Below are 16,198 nucleotides of genomic sequence, written 5' to 3'. Positions count from 1 at the left end.
TGGTTGTATTCTTCGGTATCGATGGCAGTGTAGTGCGCAGATGCTTGCAAGCTCTCGCAGCAAAGTCGTCAGTGCCTTGTTGAGCGCTTGTGCCGGCCCTTGAAAGCTTGAACGTCAGCCGGCCGAGGCCTTGCACCTGACCGCCACCGACCCCGTTGGCGCGAGCTGCGGCCTCTTTAGAGCAGAACTATCGGAGCTTGGGATGTTGATCGAGGGCCGAATGTCGAGGCTCTCGCCTCGGTCAGAGCAGACAGACGAAGGACCCGAGCGAAGTAGGGCTCGGCTCGGACAGCGTAACGGGAGTGTCACCGGCTGAGCTGAGGATGTGATATGTAAACCGGTGTGTATTGAGCGAGCCCTTGCGACAGAACTCTTGCCAGGCGTACGAATCGTTAAGTGACATTATGTTATGGAATACTAACTGGCATTCAAAGCCGGCAGATTGTATACATCCTATCATACAGGGAGATATATTAGCCAGAAGACAGCTAGCCTTCATCAGAACGTTCGACGCCTTCCTCGACACTAGTCAGCGGCGTACCGGTGTCGTGCTTGACACATTTATTCAAGCTGCGACGACTCGCTCTGTGACGACTCGAAGGCGTTGTCCTTGCTAGGGGCCAGGCCGACCTTTTTGAAGAGGTCTTGAGAGCTCCTAATGCAGTCGCTGCGTCGCCACTGAATAGTCCCCCATTTGCGAAAAAACCGAAGGAGCTCCATGTAGTCATGCAGGGTCAGACGAGGAGGGACGAGAGGCTCGAAATCAATCAGGGCCTCCGGCACATCGCCGTCCATCTCCAAGTCGCCGCCCGCGGGATCGTACGAGGTAGGTGGTACAGCGGGCGCACGGTCCTGCTGGGGTGCTGTCAAGATCTGAGGAGCAGGGTTATAGCGTCGGTCGTACTCCTCTACATCAATGGTAGCATAATGAGCCGCGGTGATCTTGGCGAGCTCTTGAAGCAGAGCCTGTAGCATTTTGTTGTTGCTCGGCGTGATCATGGAGTGGGGATTACACATCTGTGAAAACTTCATGAATCCGCCGACATACGCGCCGTCCTCGACACGTTTCTCCACTTGTCCGTATGTCATGTTGACGCATTCGACGAGTACACCTGAGTATTGCGTCGCGTGGAAGCGGAGAACACAGTAGTGATAGACATGCACAAACGACTCGATGTCGTCTGACACTGTATAAGGTTTGGTCGGCCACCTCTTGGACACCGCAGAGCGAAAGTACCAGGTACCCTGATGATGATATTGAGCACAAGCTGAAGACCATGAAATTGTAGGGAGCTCACCACGCCGTCTGGCTTCTGCGGACCAGAGCCAGAATCCATGTCCTCCTTGTATTTGGCTAGGTCCCAGTCGGTTAGAAGACCCTTGAGCGTGGCTTGTCCCTCGTCGTTGTGTGTCTCGTAGATGAGAATGTTGTTATAGCTCACGTCCCGGTGAAGGACCCCGGCCTTCACCCAAGCATCGCGGTGCGCTGCATATCCATATCCTATCAGGAAAGAGTAGGCAGGGCATATCGAAATTGACGTACCAGACAATGCGTCACCAAGTATCAACGCGAGGTCCCGGTAGTCTTGAAAATCTGAAAGGGGCCGGCATACTTCCTTCAGGAGGATACGATAATGGCCTCGCAGAGATGGTTCCGACGGCACATATACGCCCGCCCTGGTCTGCTGCCATACGCCCGCCTGGCCCAAGACGTCTTCTCCTCCTAGACACGTAAGAATGTACTCCATGACTCCCTGAGCCGCCAGCCGTGCATACACCTCGTACTCCGGACGGCATTTTGAAAGGACGCGGCGCCAGGAATCTTTCAGATACCGGACGGAATAGATCGTGCTCCCGTCTTCATCAGTCTCCCTTTCGATGGCGACGTAGCCCCGAGTGCAGCGTCCACATGGAGAGCGACTCGTGAAGGCAGCCCTTCCAACATAGAGCATCTTACCCTTGAACGTAACCTCGTACGTCGGCCATTCGGCAGATGACGACGAGTTCGTGGTCGGATCCCAACAGAGCGCTTCGCAGACCAGCTTCCGGAGATACTCCGTAGGCACGGCGGCCGCCCAAGCCCTCAGATCGTCCACCACGCTTTCGTCGGCAAGGACAGCAGTGGGATCGAAGCCTAGCTGTTCGCGGGACATGCCTGCGAGTCGATAGAAGAAGCGCTGGAACGTGGTATCGGCCTTCGTCCCGTAGTGGAAGGGTGTGGATACAACACCGCCAGAGCGATCGAAGAAGCAGATACGGGCTTGATCGCGGTAGACATAGAGCGCGTAGATGTGGGTGCGGTGCTGGTGTGCAAAAATGGTGGCGGCGTCCTCAATGAATTGGTCAAACGCTTTCTGACCATTATCGGCATGATCGCGGACGAAACGCGAGTCTGGATCCTTGTAATCGAAAGCGCAGTGCCGATGCTTGTGCTTGACCTCTATCAGCCCAACGATGGTCGCCCAGGCTGGTTGCCCTACGCAGTGGCCGGCATTCTGGCTGTCAATGCCCATGTCGGAATTTTCCCCTGAGACGTCGGTTTCAGTGTCAGCGACGGTTCGAAGACGACGGTTGTCAATTTCAATCGCGCAACTAGACCCGGATCGCCTCTTGGTATTCTCACGACCCGTTCCTCTATCTTGCCAGCCTGAGATATCGCGAACAACCAACTTCGAAGACATCTGGGCACGAACAATGGTCGCGTTTGCCATGTCACACTTGTACACGATTGAGAATCAACAACAATAAGACACTGAAGAGTTGACTCACGATGATGGAGCTCATATCGCTTTCCTCCGCCGCATTTGCGTTACGTCCGTCATAGTAACAATGCTCCAGATAGGAAGCGCTAGGATCTTCTCCGGGAATCAAGTCCTCGAACATCTTCTCGAGCTTGATTTCTACTACGTCGCCACAGTCCGTCATATCTACAAGACAAAACCGGTACTATAAGTACACGGAATATCTCCAGCTCCCGTTGCATGTCTTACTTACCTGATTTCAATGACGAATCCAGTGTCCACAGACTTGAGTCGTCGTACCCAGGTAGTCTCAGGTAGCGTGTGCACTCACCAGTTTTGCAGCGCACTGAAGGCAAGACGTCGGCGCTCGAGTTGGTTGAACTTCCTCGCGTGCGCCAAATCCCGATCGGTCAGCGGGCCGAGGCCGTGCACCTCCATCGCTGACACAGGCGAAGGTTTCCCCAAGCAGCGTACAGATGTTATGGAACACTAGTTTATTCTGCACTTGAAGTAAAGCCGACAAATACCATACATCCTATCATACAGCGGGAGGCTTCCCCCAACCACGCAGCTATGATTCATCTAGACGCTCGACATTTTCGGACACGCTAGTCAGTGGCGTGCCGGTGTTGTGCTTGCGGCGCTTGACCGCACGAGACTGCGACGACTCGCTCTGTGACGACCCGAAGGCATTGTCCTTGCTAGGGGCCAGGCCAACGTTTTTGAAGAGATCTTCCGAACTCCTGACACAATCTCTGTCTCGCCACTGGATGGTGCCCCATTCCCGGAAGAAATTGAGGAGCTCCGAGTGATCCTGGAGGGTGGGACGAGGCTGAGGAGTGATGCGATGCTGCGCACCGATGAAAATCTCCGGCACATGAACAACATCCGAGTCACCGTCCGCAGGGTCTCCCCTGGTAGTTGACATAGCTGGCCCAGTTCCCTCAGGCACAGGAGTGTACAGCCGGTCAAATTCCTCCGCATCGATGGTGGCGTAGTGGGTGGCGCAAATTCCTGCGAGGAGTTCGAGCAGAGTCCGCAGGGTCTCATTATTGCGAGGACTGATCACGGAGTGGGGAATACGCATCTGTTCAAACTTCACAAATCCGCCGACATACGCGCCATCCTCGGCGCGTCTCTCCACGTATTCGTACGTCGAACGGATGGTATCCATGAGGGTTTTCGATTGAGCCGTTTCATGGAAGCGGAGGACACAGTAGTGATAGACGTGCACAAACGATTCAATGTCGTCCGACACTGCGTAAGGTTTCCTTGGATATCTCTGAGACACCGCAGAACGGAAGTACCAGGTGCCCTATTGAGACATGAGCACAGGTTGAATTCTGCGGCAGAGAAGGATACACACTGTGCGATCTGGCTGCCTCGGGCCGAAACCGGGAATCATATACTCCTTGTACTTCGACAAATCCCAGTCCGCCAACAGTCCCTTGCGGATGATATCCCCGTTGTCGTTCTTCGTCTCGTATATGAGGATGTTGTTATAGCTCACGTCGCGATGAAGGACGTCGGCTTTCTCCCAGGAATCCTGATGCGCTGGATATCCTGTAAGAAAACAGGTATCGCATATTGAAAATGACGTACCAGACAATGCGTGACCAAGTATCATCGCGAGGTCCCGATAGTCTTTGAAATCCGAGAGTGGACGGCATACCTCTTTCAGGAGTATACGATAGTGACCTCGCTGTAGGGGCTTCGACGGCAGAAGCTCGCCGGTCCTGGTCTGCTGCCACGCGCCTGCCACACCCAAGACATCTTCCCCACCTAGACACGTCGGGATGTACTCGACAACTCCCCTAGACCTAAGGCGCTCGTACACCTCATGCTCCGGATGGACGTTCGGGTGATCGTTCCGCCAGGAGTCTTTCAGATAGCGGATCGAATACGTGACGCTGCCGTCTTCTCCAGTCTCCTTTTCGATGGCGACGTAGCCCCGAGTGCAGCGCCCAAACAGAGAGAGGTTCGAAAACGCAGGTTTGCCGACGTAGAGCGTCTTGCCCTTGAACGTAACCTCGTGCGTCGGCCATTCGGCAGATGAAGACGAGTTCGTGGCCGGATCCCAACAGAGCGCTTCGCAGGCCAGCTTCCGGAGATACTCCGTAGGCACGGCGGCCGCCCAAGCCCTCAGATCGTCCACCACGCTTTCGTCGGCAAGGACAGCAGTGGGATCGAAGCCTAGCTGTTCGCGGGACATGCCTGCGAGTCGATAGAAGAAGCGCTGGAAGGTGGTATCGTCGGTCGTCCCGTAGTGGAAGGGTGTGGATACAATACCGCCAGAGCGATCGAAGAAGCAGATACGGGCTTGATCGCGGTAGACATAGAGCGCGTAGACGTGGGTGCGGTGCTGGTGTGCGAGGATGTTGGCGACGTACTCTGCGAATTGGCCGAGGGCTTTCCTGCCACCGTCCGTGTCGTCACGCGTGAAGCGAGTGCCCGGGTTATTGAACTCAAAAGCAGAGCCCTCGTGCTTGTGCTTGGCCTCTACAAACGCAACCATATCTCCCCAGGCCCGTCGCCCTACCCAGTCCTTGCGAGCATTCTTGTCCTCCTCGCTCATCCTGCTCGTCTTCATGAAGTCATCGCGGTCCATGTCGACTATTTTCCGAGTACGCTCGTTGTCAAGGTAGACAGCGCAGTCGGACCGAGTGCCCTTCTGGGTGGACTTGCGATCTTGGCCGCTGACTTGCCAGCATGAGATGTCACGGACGACCAACGTTGGGCATACCCGCGCGTGTGCGATGGCAGAGTGGGCCATGACGCACTTACAATATGGGTAAGCACCAATCCCGAAGCTTCCTGAGATTGTTTACGCACAATTTTAGGGTTCAAGTCGCTTTCCTTCTCTACATCCGCGACGTGCGGGTCGAAATCACAGTGCGTCAGGTAGTCAGCACAGGGATCCTCTCCAGGAATGAACTCCTCAAACATCTTCTCCAGTTCGATCTCTGATAGATTGTCCGCCATTCCTTCGAAGCCGGTGTACAGAGGTCGGAGGTCCTTGTTATGCGGCTTATCGACAGAGTTACGTGTGGCGTTGGCGCTTAGTTTGGACGGTGTATTCTCCGTGTCCCCTAAAAATGGTTGCTGAGAAGGTGCCGGAGGAGGTGTACTACGAGACTGAGGTGGGGGATCCGGCGGGTTGCTGTTGACATTGCGGTCAACGGAGCCGGAGAGCTGTTCGTTAGGCTGGTGGTTGGGCATGAAGGAGATGGCTGCTTACAGAGATCGGATTCCAATCTGCGTTATATATTATATATTAGAATTACTGTGCTTGTCGATCTCTTTGTTCGACAGATCAGGCAATGTGCGGTCAGACCCGAGGTTCAGGCGTGGTCACGGAGGTAGTAGTACGGCCGCTGCCGCGTCCTTCAAGTACCTAATTTGATGAGCCGAGTCATTCTAAAGCAATGCCGTAATAGTCGTCGTAGAGCATACCCTAACGTCTCTTCCACACACTCAGATGAAGGTCGTGCTGGTAGCTCACGGTGGCGGGTTCAAGAGGCAACAGGTTAGCGCTCGAGCTGGTTGAACTTTCAGCGTCTGTCCCTTCCGAATTTGGCGCGCATGAACGGGTTAGTCGATCCGCCAGGGACTCCTCAAGTGTTTTGGACAAATGTTTATTGTCCATGGTCTAGTTGGACAGCGTACCTCGTGCCACACCTCTCACCGCTTTATGCCTACTTTGTCTCTGGCTAGTAGTATATAGGTTGAGGGCTCACAGCCCAGGATCCTTGTCCCCTCGCCCATTGGGAGCTCGCACCTCGAGCTTTCATTTTGCCCGCTGGTTGGTGCATACTACGTCGTTCGCGATGTTGCCCAATGGGGGCCACCAGCTCCTTGCTTCGTCGATCCGCTCGCCACCCCTCCGGGCAGCCGTGCCCTCTTGTCGGTCCACCCGCCCTCTGGGGTATCTTATGCGGTGATCCGCTCACTGCTTTCCCCCAACCCGGCCCCCCGCCCGGCCGCACAGCTTACTCCGTCCTCGGGCTGGCCCGCCCTCCCATGGTGAATCCGCTCGCCATCACTTTGGGCCCAGCGACGGCCCCCATTTGGGTGCAATCACTTCCCTTTGCGCCGATCCTCAAGGCCTCACGCTCAGCCTCCCGAGCCTCCGGCTCTCCGCCTCACTTTCCTTCCTGGCTTGAGCTCGGCCCACCGGTCGCGCGAGAGAGCGGTGGCGACACGGACTCGGTGGTCCCGCGCAGCTTCCGTAGAATACCATTGTTTTCCGTCCCGCCCGAGTATAGCGTGCATAGACTCGCAGAGTCGAGAGCTGGTTGTGACACTATCCCATATGGTGGCCGAATAACTTAACTCACGCATTGACACGATGTCACCGGATTCAGGGCTAGTCATATCTCATATTGAGTTGCATTGAAGCCAGCATCATCCGCCGCTCGCCCAGAGATTCGTTAATTCCTGAGACGTTCGAACAGCCTGGTCACCAGCGCAATACTACCAAACTACGAGAGTGAAGCGAATTCCAATTCAAGGCTGATTGAGTCTGAGCCCGGTTCTGATCACATACGAACCTTGCGGTCGACTGATAGCACAAAGGCAATGCCGGGTTCAGGGCTGACATAGTACAGATCTATCAATACATCACAGGTTGTACCTCCAGCTGGGATGCTCGCCATTTGGCCATCCGCTTTCGCTCCCCACTTCATCATCCCCCGATCCTCCTACCTTCTTTGCCTGATGCAGATCGCGTTTCTTATTCTCCCTGTCCAGCACCCACCACAGCGCGATCGTCACTACGATGTTTGCAGCCAGGTACCCCAAAGCGAAACTGTGTCCGAGGATATACCGCGGGCTCGTCACCGGCCTGTATAGCTGGGTCCCGATGACAGCGCCCAAGTTGCCGATGGATATCTGCATCGCGTTGACCACAGCGCGCTTGGTTTGTCCGTAGACGTTGAGAGCAGGCCACGAAAGCGCAAGTGCGACCGAGGGGTAGATTCCTGCCGCTGCAAAGAACGTCCCGACATAGCTCACTCCGGGACGTCCGGTCGGATCCGAGTTGGCGAGGAGGATGATGTAGCCAATGATGGCAACGAGCGAGGATGCGACAAGGAAGGGCGCCCGACGGTCAACACGTGCGGACCACCACGCGATGAAGCCGGTAAGGATCGTTGCGAGCGCATAGGGCGGTATAGTGAGGAGCTGGGAGTTAGCAGCGGTATAGCCGAGATCGGCGATGATGGTGGGGAGGAAGAGCGAGAATGTGTAGAGGGGGAGGGACAGCGTGTGGAATGCCAAGCAATACAGCCAGGACTTGATGTCCGTGAAGGCGCCCCAAACTGCAGACCAAGCGAATGGCTCATTGTCTGCAGCGTCGCTATCCTCCTTGAGGCGCGCCTGAATGTGCTCACGCTCGTCCTCGGTGAGGAAGCCAGCGGTAGCGGGATAGTTCGAGATGAACCAGTATGCGATCACTGAGACGACCACGGTGAGGAGACCCTCGATGATGAAGATCCAGCGCCAGCCGTTGAGACCGCCGACGCCTCGCATGTGAGCGATGCCCTGCGAAGAACGTTAGCATATGTTCATTGAGAATTCGCATAGTGGATAACGTACCCAGGCGAATATTCCACCGAAAGCACCGGCTAAAGAAGCGGCGCTGAAGAAGAGCGAGACGCGGTACTGGCGTTCACGGCGCTTGTACCACATCGAAAGGTAGAAGACGACGCCGGGGAACAGTCCGCTCTCCGCGACCCCCAGGAAGAAGCGCGCAGCGAAGAACCCTGAGAGTCCTTGCGTGACGCCAGTCAAAGTTGCCACGATACCCCATAACAAGGTCAGCGTCGGGAGCCAGAATTTGGGCGTAGTTCGCTTGAGGATAATGTTGCAAGGAACCTGCTCGCACAAACACATCAGTCGACCAATACCCTAACATCCATTTAGCGACTAACCTCGAAAAGTACATAGCCAATGAAGTACAAGGTCAGAGAGGTGAGGTACTGGTTACCAGTGATATGGAGATCTGCTGCCAGTCCCTCGATGCGAGCATTGGCGACTGTGAAGCCAAGGGAGCCGTAAGCATTTGTGTGTAGTATGCAGTACGGGGAAGAAGCGGCACAACCCACCATTGCTTCTGTCCAAGAACGAAAGAAGATACAATATAATGACGGCAGGTAGCAGGTTTGCGTCAAGTTTCCACAGAAGCTTCTTCTCCTCGACGTCTGAATAGCGCACCACGCTGGATTCGGAAGGAGCAATGAGCTCCTTTCCAGTTTGATCGACCTTCGCTTCTGCCGACATTGATATCGAGGAGTGTGACGTGGTGGCGCCGAGCGAGGCGAGGAAAGGATGCAAGAACCGCAGTGCCTGCTGATATACGAGAAAGGCTGGGAAGATATGTCGAATTACTCAGATGCGACAGAGATGGCGCAAAGCGTATCTGAAGGGCTCACCAGGTTGACATGGGTGCCATCCGCTCACGCTGGGTATCTCGGCAATACGTTGACATCCGGATGCCCGTATCTTCCTGTTAGAACCGTGAGATGGCAGATTTTACGGCACCTTCTCTTGCCAGTTCCCGTGAAGACTGCACTGTGGCGTCGTTGCGCGAGCATACAAGCGACAACCTCGTCCGATCCATGAAGATTTGCTTCTCTTGAAGTTCCTGGTTCGTGCCCTAGATAGGCGGCATCTTCACATGGATCGTGCATGCCTCCAGGTCTCATATCGAGTCGCACCCACACTGGAGAGACCAGAACGCAACAGGATCGAGCGCTTGGAGGCTTGCGACATTGAGTCCATCACTGGCGTGACGTCGCGTGCTTGACTAGAGACGCCCGAAATCAGCGGGCCGCGTCACCAGCAAAGGCGATAGGTGAGTAGTTGACCAGTATGTTTTCTATCGCGAAGGACGGACTGTGCCTGTACTAAGACTACGAAGGTCATCTTTTACCCATGAGTATCTTGTCTGAGCTGGTGAAGCCGAGCCCCGGTGTAACCAGCTGAAGCTAGAGCTGCGATACAATGACAGCAACGCAGTGTACATGAAGCCACAGCGAACACCTCAAGCATGCGTCGAACCAAGTACCAGTCACAGTCACAAGCGTTCTCACTTCTCCAGGAGCGCGAGAGGAGGTACTTTAGGTTAGGTTATGGATTTGGCACTTGTTGCGCCGAGTCTCTTGTGGCGGTGCCGATTGTGGGGCTGTGCAAGGCTTTCGACAATTGCACGAGCTGGATCACTCCGACGAGTTCGCAGGACCACAATATGTAGCAAACCACCAAGTGATGCAAGGAAGCAAGGCTAGAGTCTCGCAAACGGCAGGAACTCCCTCCACAGGCGAGGCACCTCAGCCCACAGAGGACACTAGGCATCGATACGAGATCTCTATCAAACCCAGCTGGACTCCGCTATAAACGGGGGTAAATGGGGCGCGTGTGAATCTTACTCGGATGTCTTCTGAGGACTCGGCTATGTCTATGCAGCGTATACACCGCGCCACCGGTTGTGCATACTTGACACGCACAGAGCCGCACGCTCCCTAGGACGGCGACACCATCTACCACCGCTCATTCTCCTTGCCGCGCTTCACCCATTCTGGCTGGCGTTGTTCTTTGCAACCCCCTTGTCGCACGCTCGGCTACTTCGGCAAAGTGGTTGCACACAACATCTCTTCACTGGCCTCTTGCCGTTCTCCCTCCTTGTAAAGTTGTGCTTCTCCTAGCATAAAAGCTTCCTAGGGTCTCCACTTGATACAGCAGCTCTCATCCCATCCAATTGCTACCGCTCTAAGTAATGTCAGACGGCGTTACTCAACCCACTCAGACAGCCACCCAAACCCAACTTTTGTCTCAACACCAATATGTGGAAGACACCAGTGACTTGTGGGGCTTCCTCATACCTTGCAATGCTAGTAATCCATACATCTCCCGCATCAACTTCCACAAAACGAAGTTGACATACGCAGTCGGACGAGGGCCTCACAACGATATCCATTTTCCGAAATGCCCGATCGTCAGTGAGTACTCGCAAACTGTATCGCATTGAACCGCTAAGCAACTGTGCACCTTGCCAGGCAACAAGCACTGTGTCATACAGTGGGACGGTGTCGATGACCCGTCGACTTCTGCTGTTACTGTAACAGACTACTCCAGTAATGGCACCTTCGTGAGACTACATGAGTCAGCTGTGATATCGGCGACCCGCTGACCCTGTTACAGATCAATTGTGCGAGGATCTCGGAGCCAGGTACACCGCGGAAAGCGATCCTCCACGACGGCAGTGAGATCGCTTTTGGAGCTTACGTCCCACAGGATCCTGAGAAGGCACACGTAGACTATCGTAAGTTAGATCGTACAGCTTCTTGCCTTGAATCTGAACCCACAGCGGTCAGGGTTCATCTTTCGGAAGACGCGTCCCGGCGCACCTGCCGATACGTTGGACGAGTCTTACGACATCCAGCATGTTCTTGGAAGAGGATCGTTCGCGACCGTCGTCAAAGCCCTCCACAGAACGGAGGGTCAGTGGTATGCCGTGAAGATCGTGCAGAAAAGCAGGCTTCGAAAAGGCATCATTGACGATGGACAGGAAACTCGGGAGCAGAGAGCTGTACTGCGCGAGATCGACATCATGAAACGCCTCCACCATGAGTATATTTGCAGGTACAAGGACGTCTTCATCGAGGAGAACAGCATGTGTGGGTATCATGATCTGCGCAGAGTACACTCGCCGGATGTTGACCTGTGGAATGGCACAGCTCTGGTGATGGAATATGTTGAAGGCGGCGATCTCTTAGGTTGGCTACAAGATCACGACCCGGATCGTCCTCCATGTAAGTCATTTACTACCAAAACTCCTCCAGTAACACGCGTACTCATTGCGTCGTAGCGGAGAAGGAAGTGCAATACTTCACGTACCAGATCTGCGAAGCACTTCACGTAAGCTCATATGTGGTCTACTCGTATGTTTTGCGCTGATGGTATGGAATTGCAGTACGTGCATGAACTGGATATCGCGCATCGTGATCTCAAGCTCGAGAACATTTTACTGACGAAAGATGATCCGCCGGTCATCAAGATCGCTGACTTTGGCCTGGCAAAGATGATCGATAGTGTAACATTCCTCCACGTGCGTTTCTTCACCTTGTCTCGCTGAGTGCTACGTTGAAATGATGTATGATACCAGACAATGTGCGGAACGCCGGAGTACCTCGCTCCAGAAGTTGTCACCAATAGTGCATACGACAAGGTCGTCGATAGCTGGAGTGTCGGGGTGATTGTGTTCTCGTTGTACGTGTTCCGTTCAGTGCAACCCTTCGTTCGAGTTCAGTCGGATGATCTCCAACGTCTAACATGTTTCAGGCTCACCATGCGCACACCCTTCATAGAAGTTGAGGGAGCAACTGATGTTGTAACACAAGTGACAAACCGCCAGATCGAATGGTCGTTGCTACAGACGCGCAAGGTTACTGAGCATGGTCGGTACAATGGGGAGCCTGTTTGGTCACCGCTGAACTCACGACGAACTCACATGCAGGTCAAGAATTTATAAGAGAGCTACTGAAGTACAATCCGGAGGAGCGCATGACCCTCACGGATGCGCGCAATCATGCTTGGCTTGCAGATCAAAAAGCTGCATATGAAGCGACTCAAGATCAGCCTGTAGTTTCCCAGCCATCGCAGGATACGTCAGTAGAGTTCCCTCCGGAAACTCAAGAAGACTCACAAGCACTATCCACATCATTCGATGTGTCTATGCGCTCGCTTACCCCCGGTCGCGTCGTGCCGGACGGCACCAGCATAGTCATGAATGCCGAGTCCCAGACCGAATCAATAGAGGAAGCCCGCGCAGCATCGGAAGCCAGTAGTCGCGCTGCGACCCTTGCGCATGTCCTAGCAGAGGACGCATACGATCTCCGAGCGCTCCCTTCCAGCCAGCTTGAAGACGCTGGCGCTGGCGCCGCAGGAGAGGACTTTGGCAGCAGGCCTCATCCTGTGCAGCGCCGAGCGGACATCATACGGCGGGCGCATCACAGGGGCATCAGGCTGCCAGCCCCGTCGCAGGACATGCAGGCGCGCGCCGCTGCTGAGCTCGACACTGTTGCAGGAGACCCTGCGCACGACGCTGCTGAGCCTGAGGGAGTGGAGAACGTTGGGTCATCTAGGATGCTCGTGCCAGCGTCGGCTGCGGTGGTTGCGCGCCCTAGCAAGAGGAAAGCCGTCGAGCTCGATTCCGACCCAGCATCAGCACCGCTCGGAGATAGCAATGGAGGAGACGACGAAGGAGAAGGGGCGCTTGGGAGGAGCACTTCCGGAACGGGAAGTGGAGCGAAAAAGACAAGAAGAGGAACAAGAGCTGCAAAGCGATCACCCTCCACGAAAAAGGCTCGCACCGGTCGCTCATCACCAACACCCTCAGACGATCAAGAGGTGTCGGAACCAACTATAGGCCGGAGGCGGTCGAGTCGTTTAGCTTCTCCGACGAAGCTTAAGTCTGCGCACAAGACTTAGCGCATGCGTCTTCTTGCGCGCATACAGGACATCTGAACGATGGCGTCCTGTATACCTTGCTTTGCCGTTGTTTCGTCCAATGCGCTATATAGTTCTCCCTACTATCTGTTATCTCGCTCTTGATGGAGACTCGGAGGACGGTCACCAATGCCTTCGAACAGCCTCTCAAAGCGTTCTTCTCGCCGAAACATTGCGAACTATTGATGTGCATTATGGATAAATACATAGAAACTACAGACCTCACAAGCTCACTACAGGTTACAAACAAGATTATTCCAAGCAGTTCAGATACGTCGACACACGGCACATCAAGCGACGGAACTGCGATGATAGTAAGCGATAGAGTACGATAACTTAGCAAAAAAAAGGTCGGCTTAGTAGTGGGTTTCATTCCCAGCGTAGAAAATCGGGCAGAGCTCCCGCCAGGCCTCGGGGACCGGATTGACTGCAGGAACATCATCGGTATCCTCGGCGAAGACGATGGCGAAGCCGGCCTGCAGATGCCAGTCGATATGGCAGTGCAGGAACCAAGGACCTGGGTTATCGGTCTACATCGGCGTCACGAATCAGTGATATTTGCTTGTCGTAGACTGATAGGGGGTCAGAGCGTACCTCGAAGCGGATGGTGACGTTGTCGCCGGGCCCCCCAGTGCTCACGACGTCGCGGCGGACGGGGTTCGCGTAGTTGTAGGAGTCACTGCCAGCACTGCGAATGACGGAGAAGGAATGCTGCGGTGTCGAAGATCCAGTGAGCAAGAGAGACAGCGAGAGGGATCTATTGCTACTTACGCCGTGTAGGTGGAAAGGATGCGGGTCACCGACGAGCAGTGGACCGTTGGTGAAGGAAAGCTCGATAGAGGAGTGTGGTGGCAGAGAGTACACGCTCCCATTGGGTAGCAGGGATTGGGCCGACTTATTGCCACTCAAGATCTGGAGGAGGACTGGGAGTTGAGGAGGGATGAATGGGACATTGTTGATCGTGAAGCTGGGCTGATATTACGGGAAGACTCAGAGCCGGCAATATATAGACCCAAAAGAGTAGACGTACAGCTTCGAAGTTCAGGTGCAAGTTGCGTGCATAGTCGACACCACCCGGGTAAGGTTTCCCAGGCTATGCTTATGTCAGCAGGTTACATGCATAGAAAGGAGCGATACTGACAGCAGCGGGGTCGGTCAGAGGATGAAGGTCCGTCTCCGCGAGAGGATGCTGGCTGGGCGTTTGGGTGGTGTTGGGCTCCGTCTGGCACGGCGCGAACCCAATAGTTCCCGACGGTCTGGTTCGCATTGAGCTAGAGAGCGACTGAGCAAATATGATAGTGTGTCACAGACGAGAGACATACGACAATGGAATAACGCTGGCCGGCGTAGATGACCAAGGAATCAACACTAAGGGGCTGCGTGTTCTCCCCATCTGCTTCGATGACCGAAAAGGAGTGGTTATCGATGGTAAAGTTGTAGTAGGGGTCGCATGCGATGTTCACCAGCCGGAAACGGTACCTAAGATGACATTCAGTACCAGTCATGTACAAGGCAAAGCATGTACTAACCGCTTTCCGTGCTCCACGGTTATGACAGCAAGCTCAGAGGTCGGGCTCCCGATGTAGCGACCCAACCCATTGATGAGGGTGGAATCCGGGGTCCTGTAGAAGCGATTAGGCTCATGAATGACTCAGGATATAGTATGACATACGGTTTCGTCGTCTGTACGGTAACAGCAGCTTGATGGTACCAATCAGCCAGAGTGATGACGGTGTCCTCTATGAGATACCGTTCCGAATTAGCGTCATGCTCTCAAAATGATCACCCGACAGCGACTGACCATTGTCGACGTCGTACAGGTGCTTGTGGGGATCATGAGGATCGTACACCACCAATGGCCCGCGAAGGCCATCGCAGTACTGTGTCATGAGGTGGCTGTGATACCAGAACGTCCCTGGATTCGAGTTAGTCTCGTCATTCAAACAGTGACGCCGTATGCGCTTGTTTACTCACCTGCTTGGTCCGGAACGTGGAAGTTGTACAGGAACGAATGGTCCTTCGTGATGGGACACTGCGTCACGGACGCGCTTCCGTCCGCCCAATTAGTCGTGTGCTGGAATAGACCGTGCCAATGCTAAGCAGTGTCAGAGCGTGCTCTACCCGACAAATCCCTAAGGTTCAAGTTATAATTCTACTCACGATACTGGTCGCAGTCAGCATGGTCTCGTTCTCAAGCTTGTCGATGACGTTAATACGGAAGTTATCTCCCTGGAGATGAAGGCATTGAAGTGAGTGCACCTTGGCTGGCGATCACATGCGCGTCGAAGACGTACCTTGTTTCCCTTGATGAGAGGGCCAGGGAAGGTGCCACCGGCCAGGACAGCGGGGCGAATCGAGCCATCGGGCGAAATGTCCTTGTTTGCGATGACTAGGTCAGTGACGGGCCCAATTGAGGCCAAAGCGCCACTGCCGAGTGCGAATAGAAATGCAATATTACGAAAGAGTATACGAGACATGACTACAGGAGAAGAATGGAAGGTGAAGGAAAGTGAAAGGGAAGATTGTTGGATGGGGAGGAAGCTGCTCACCTTCCCACTTTTATACTGGGAATCAAGCACCCGATGTTTGTTTCAGTAGATGCGAGCGCAATACGCCAGGGTCTGCAGTGAGATAGGGCGGTGTCACGGCAGTCGACACGCTCTCGGAAGTGTGCCGCTTGTGCATCACAGTGTCCGCCGATAATCTGCATAGTTTCGGATTCCGATTTGGTCCGGGGATATTCTCGGGTCCGAAGAGGTAAGTTCGAGTATGAACGGGGCTGCTCGCCGAGGACAGCACGGACAGACACAGCAAGCTTTGTCCCGTCATGCACAGATTGTGCTCCAATTTCATTGGCGCGCGTCACTTCGGAGGGGTGAGCCCTCCAAGCTGCGGTTGAACGATGGCTATATTCCCCACGTAACCGTCGTGACTTCGTAATTATGCGTATT

The 16,198-nt window shown here is 54.5% G+C and overlaps 5 protein-coding genes across 5 annotated transcripts; 1 reads left to right on the top strand and 4 right to left on the bottom strand.

The window, feature by feature from the left end:
- Positions 1–561: 561 nt before the first annotated feature.
- DICSQDRAFT_173309 (uncharacterized protein) lies at positions 562–2,513 on the bottom strand (the record flags this gene model as incomplete). Its single annotated transcript, XM_007369122.1, has 3 exons — positions 562–1,245; positions 1,299–1,486; positions 1,544–2,513. 3 exons carry the CDS (start codon positions 2,511–2,513, stop codon positions 562–564), a joined length of 1,842 nt encoding a protein of 613 aa, XP_007369184.1.
- A 799-nt stretch (positions 2,514–3,312) lies between these two features.
- Positions 3,313–5,723, bottom strand: DICSQDRAFT_149368 (uncharacterized protein; the record flags this gene model as incomplete). Its single annotated transcript, XM_007369121.1, has 4 exons — positions 3,313–4,056; positions 4,108–4,295; positions 4,344–5,520; positions 5,574–5,723. 4 exons carry the CDS (start codon positions 5,721–5,723, stop codon positions 3,313–3,315), a joined length of 2,259 nt encoding a protein of 752 aa, XP_007369183.1.
- Positions 5,724–7,324: 1,601 nt separating this feature from the next.
- DICSQDRAFT_110805 (MFS general substrate transporter) lies at positions 7,325–9,386 on the bottom strand. Its single transcript, XM_007369120.1, has 5 exons — positions 9,173–9,386; positions 8,846–9,106; positions 8,672–8,775; positions 8,337–8,615; positions 7,325–8,282 (listed from the first exon to the last, which is right to left on the bottom strand). The coding sequence occupies exons 2-5, from the start codon at positions 9,018–9,020 to the stop codon at positions 7,362–7,364; spliced, it is 1,479 nt and encodes a 492-aa protein (XP_007369182.1). The 5' UTR covers positions 9,021–9,106; positions 9,173–9,386; the 3' UTR covers positions 7,325–7,361.
- A 1,129-nt stretch (positions 9,387–10,515) lies between these two features.
- Positions 10,516–13,588, top strand: DICSQDRAFT_163098 (kinase-like protein; the record flags this gene model as incomplete). Its single annotated transcript, XM_007369119.1, has 10 exons — positions 10,516–10,738; positions 10,796–10,887; positions 10,941–11,061; positions 11,114–11,416; positions 11,477–11,551; positions 11,608–11,657; positions 11,713–11,847; positions 11,905–12,008; positions 12,081–12,196; positions 12,256–13,588. The coding sequence occupies 10 exons, from the start codon at positions 10,516–10,518 to the stop codon at positions 13,227–13,229; spliced, it is 2,193 nt and encodes a 730-aa protein (XP_007369181.1). The 3' UTR covers positions 13,230–13,588.
- Positions 13,589–13,603: 15 nt separating this feature from the next.
- On the bottom strand, positions 13,604–15,724 carry Dslcc10 (laccase; the record flags this gene model as incomplete). Its single annotated transcript, XM_007369118.1, has 12 exons — positions 13,604–13,777; positions 13,842–13,958; positions 14,019–14,219; positions 14,278–14,340; positions 14,389–14,503; positions 14,559–14,726; positions 14,777–14,869; positions 14,920–14,986; positions 15,049–15,162; positions 15,222–15,342; positions 15,408–15,476; positions 15,542–15,724. The coding sequence occupies 12 exons, from the start codon at positions 15,722–15,724 to the stop codon at positions 13,604–13,606; spliced, it is 1,485 nt and encodes a 494-aa protein (XP_007369180.1).
- Between the last annotated feature and the right edge of the window lie 474 nt (positions 15,725–16,198).

The sequence above is a fragment of the Dichomitus squalens genome (genome assembly GCF_000275845.1).
Source record: "Dichomitus squalens LYAD-421 SS1 unplaced genomic scaffold DICSQscaffold_44, whole genome shotgun sequence".
Taxonomy (NCBI): Eukaryota; Fungi; Basidiomycota; class Agaricomycetes; order Polyporales; family Polyporaceae; genus Dichomitus; species Dichomitus squalens.
This window is presented reverse-complemented; position numbering and strand designations above follow the sequence as displayed.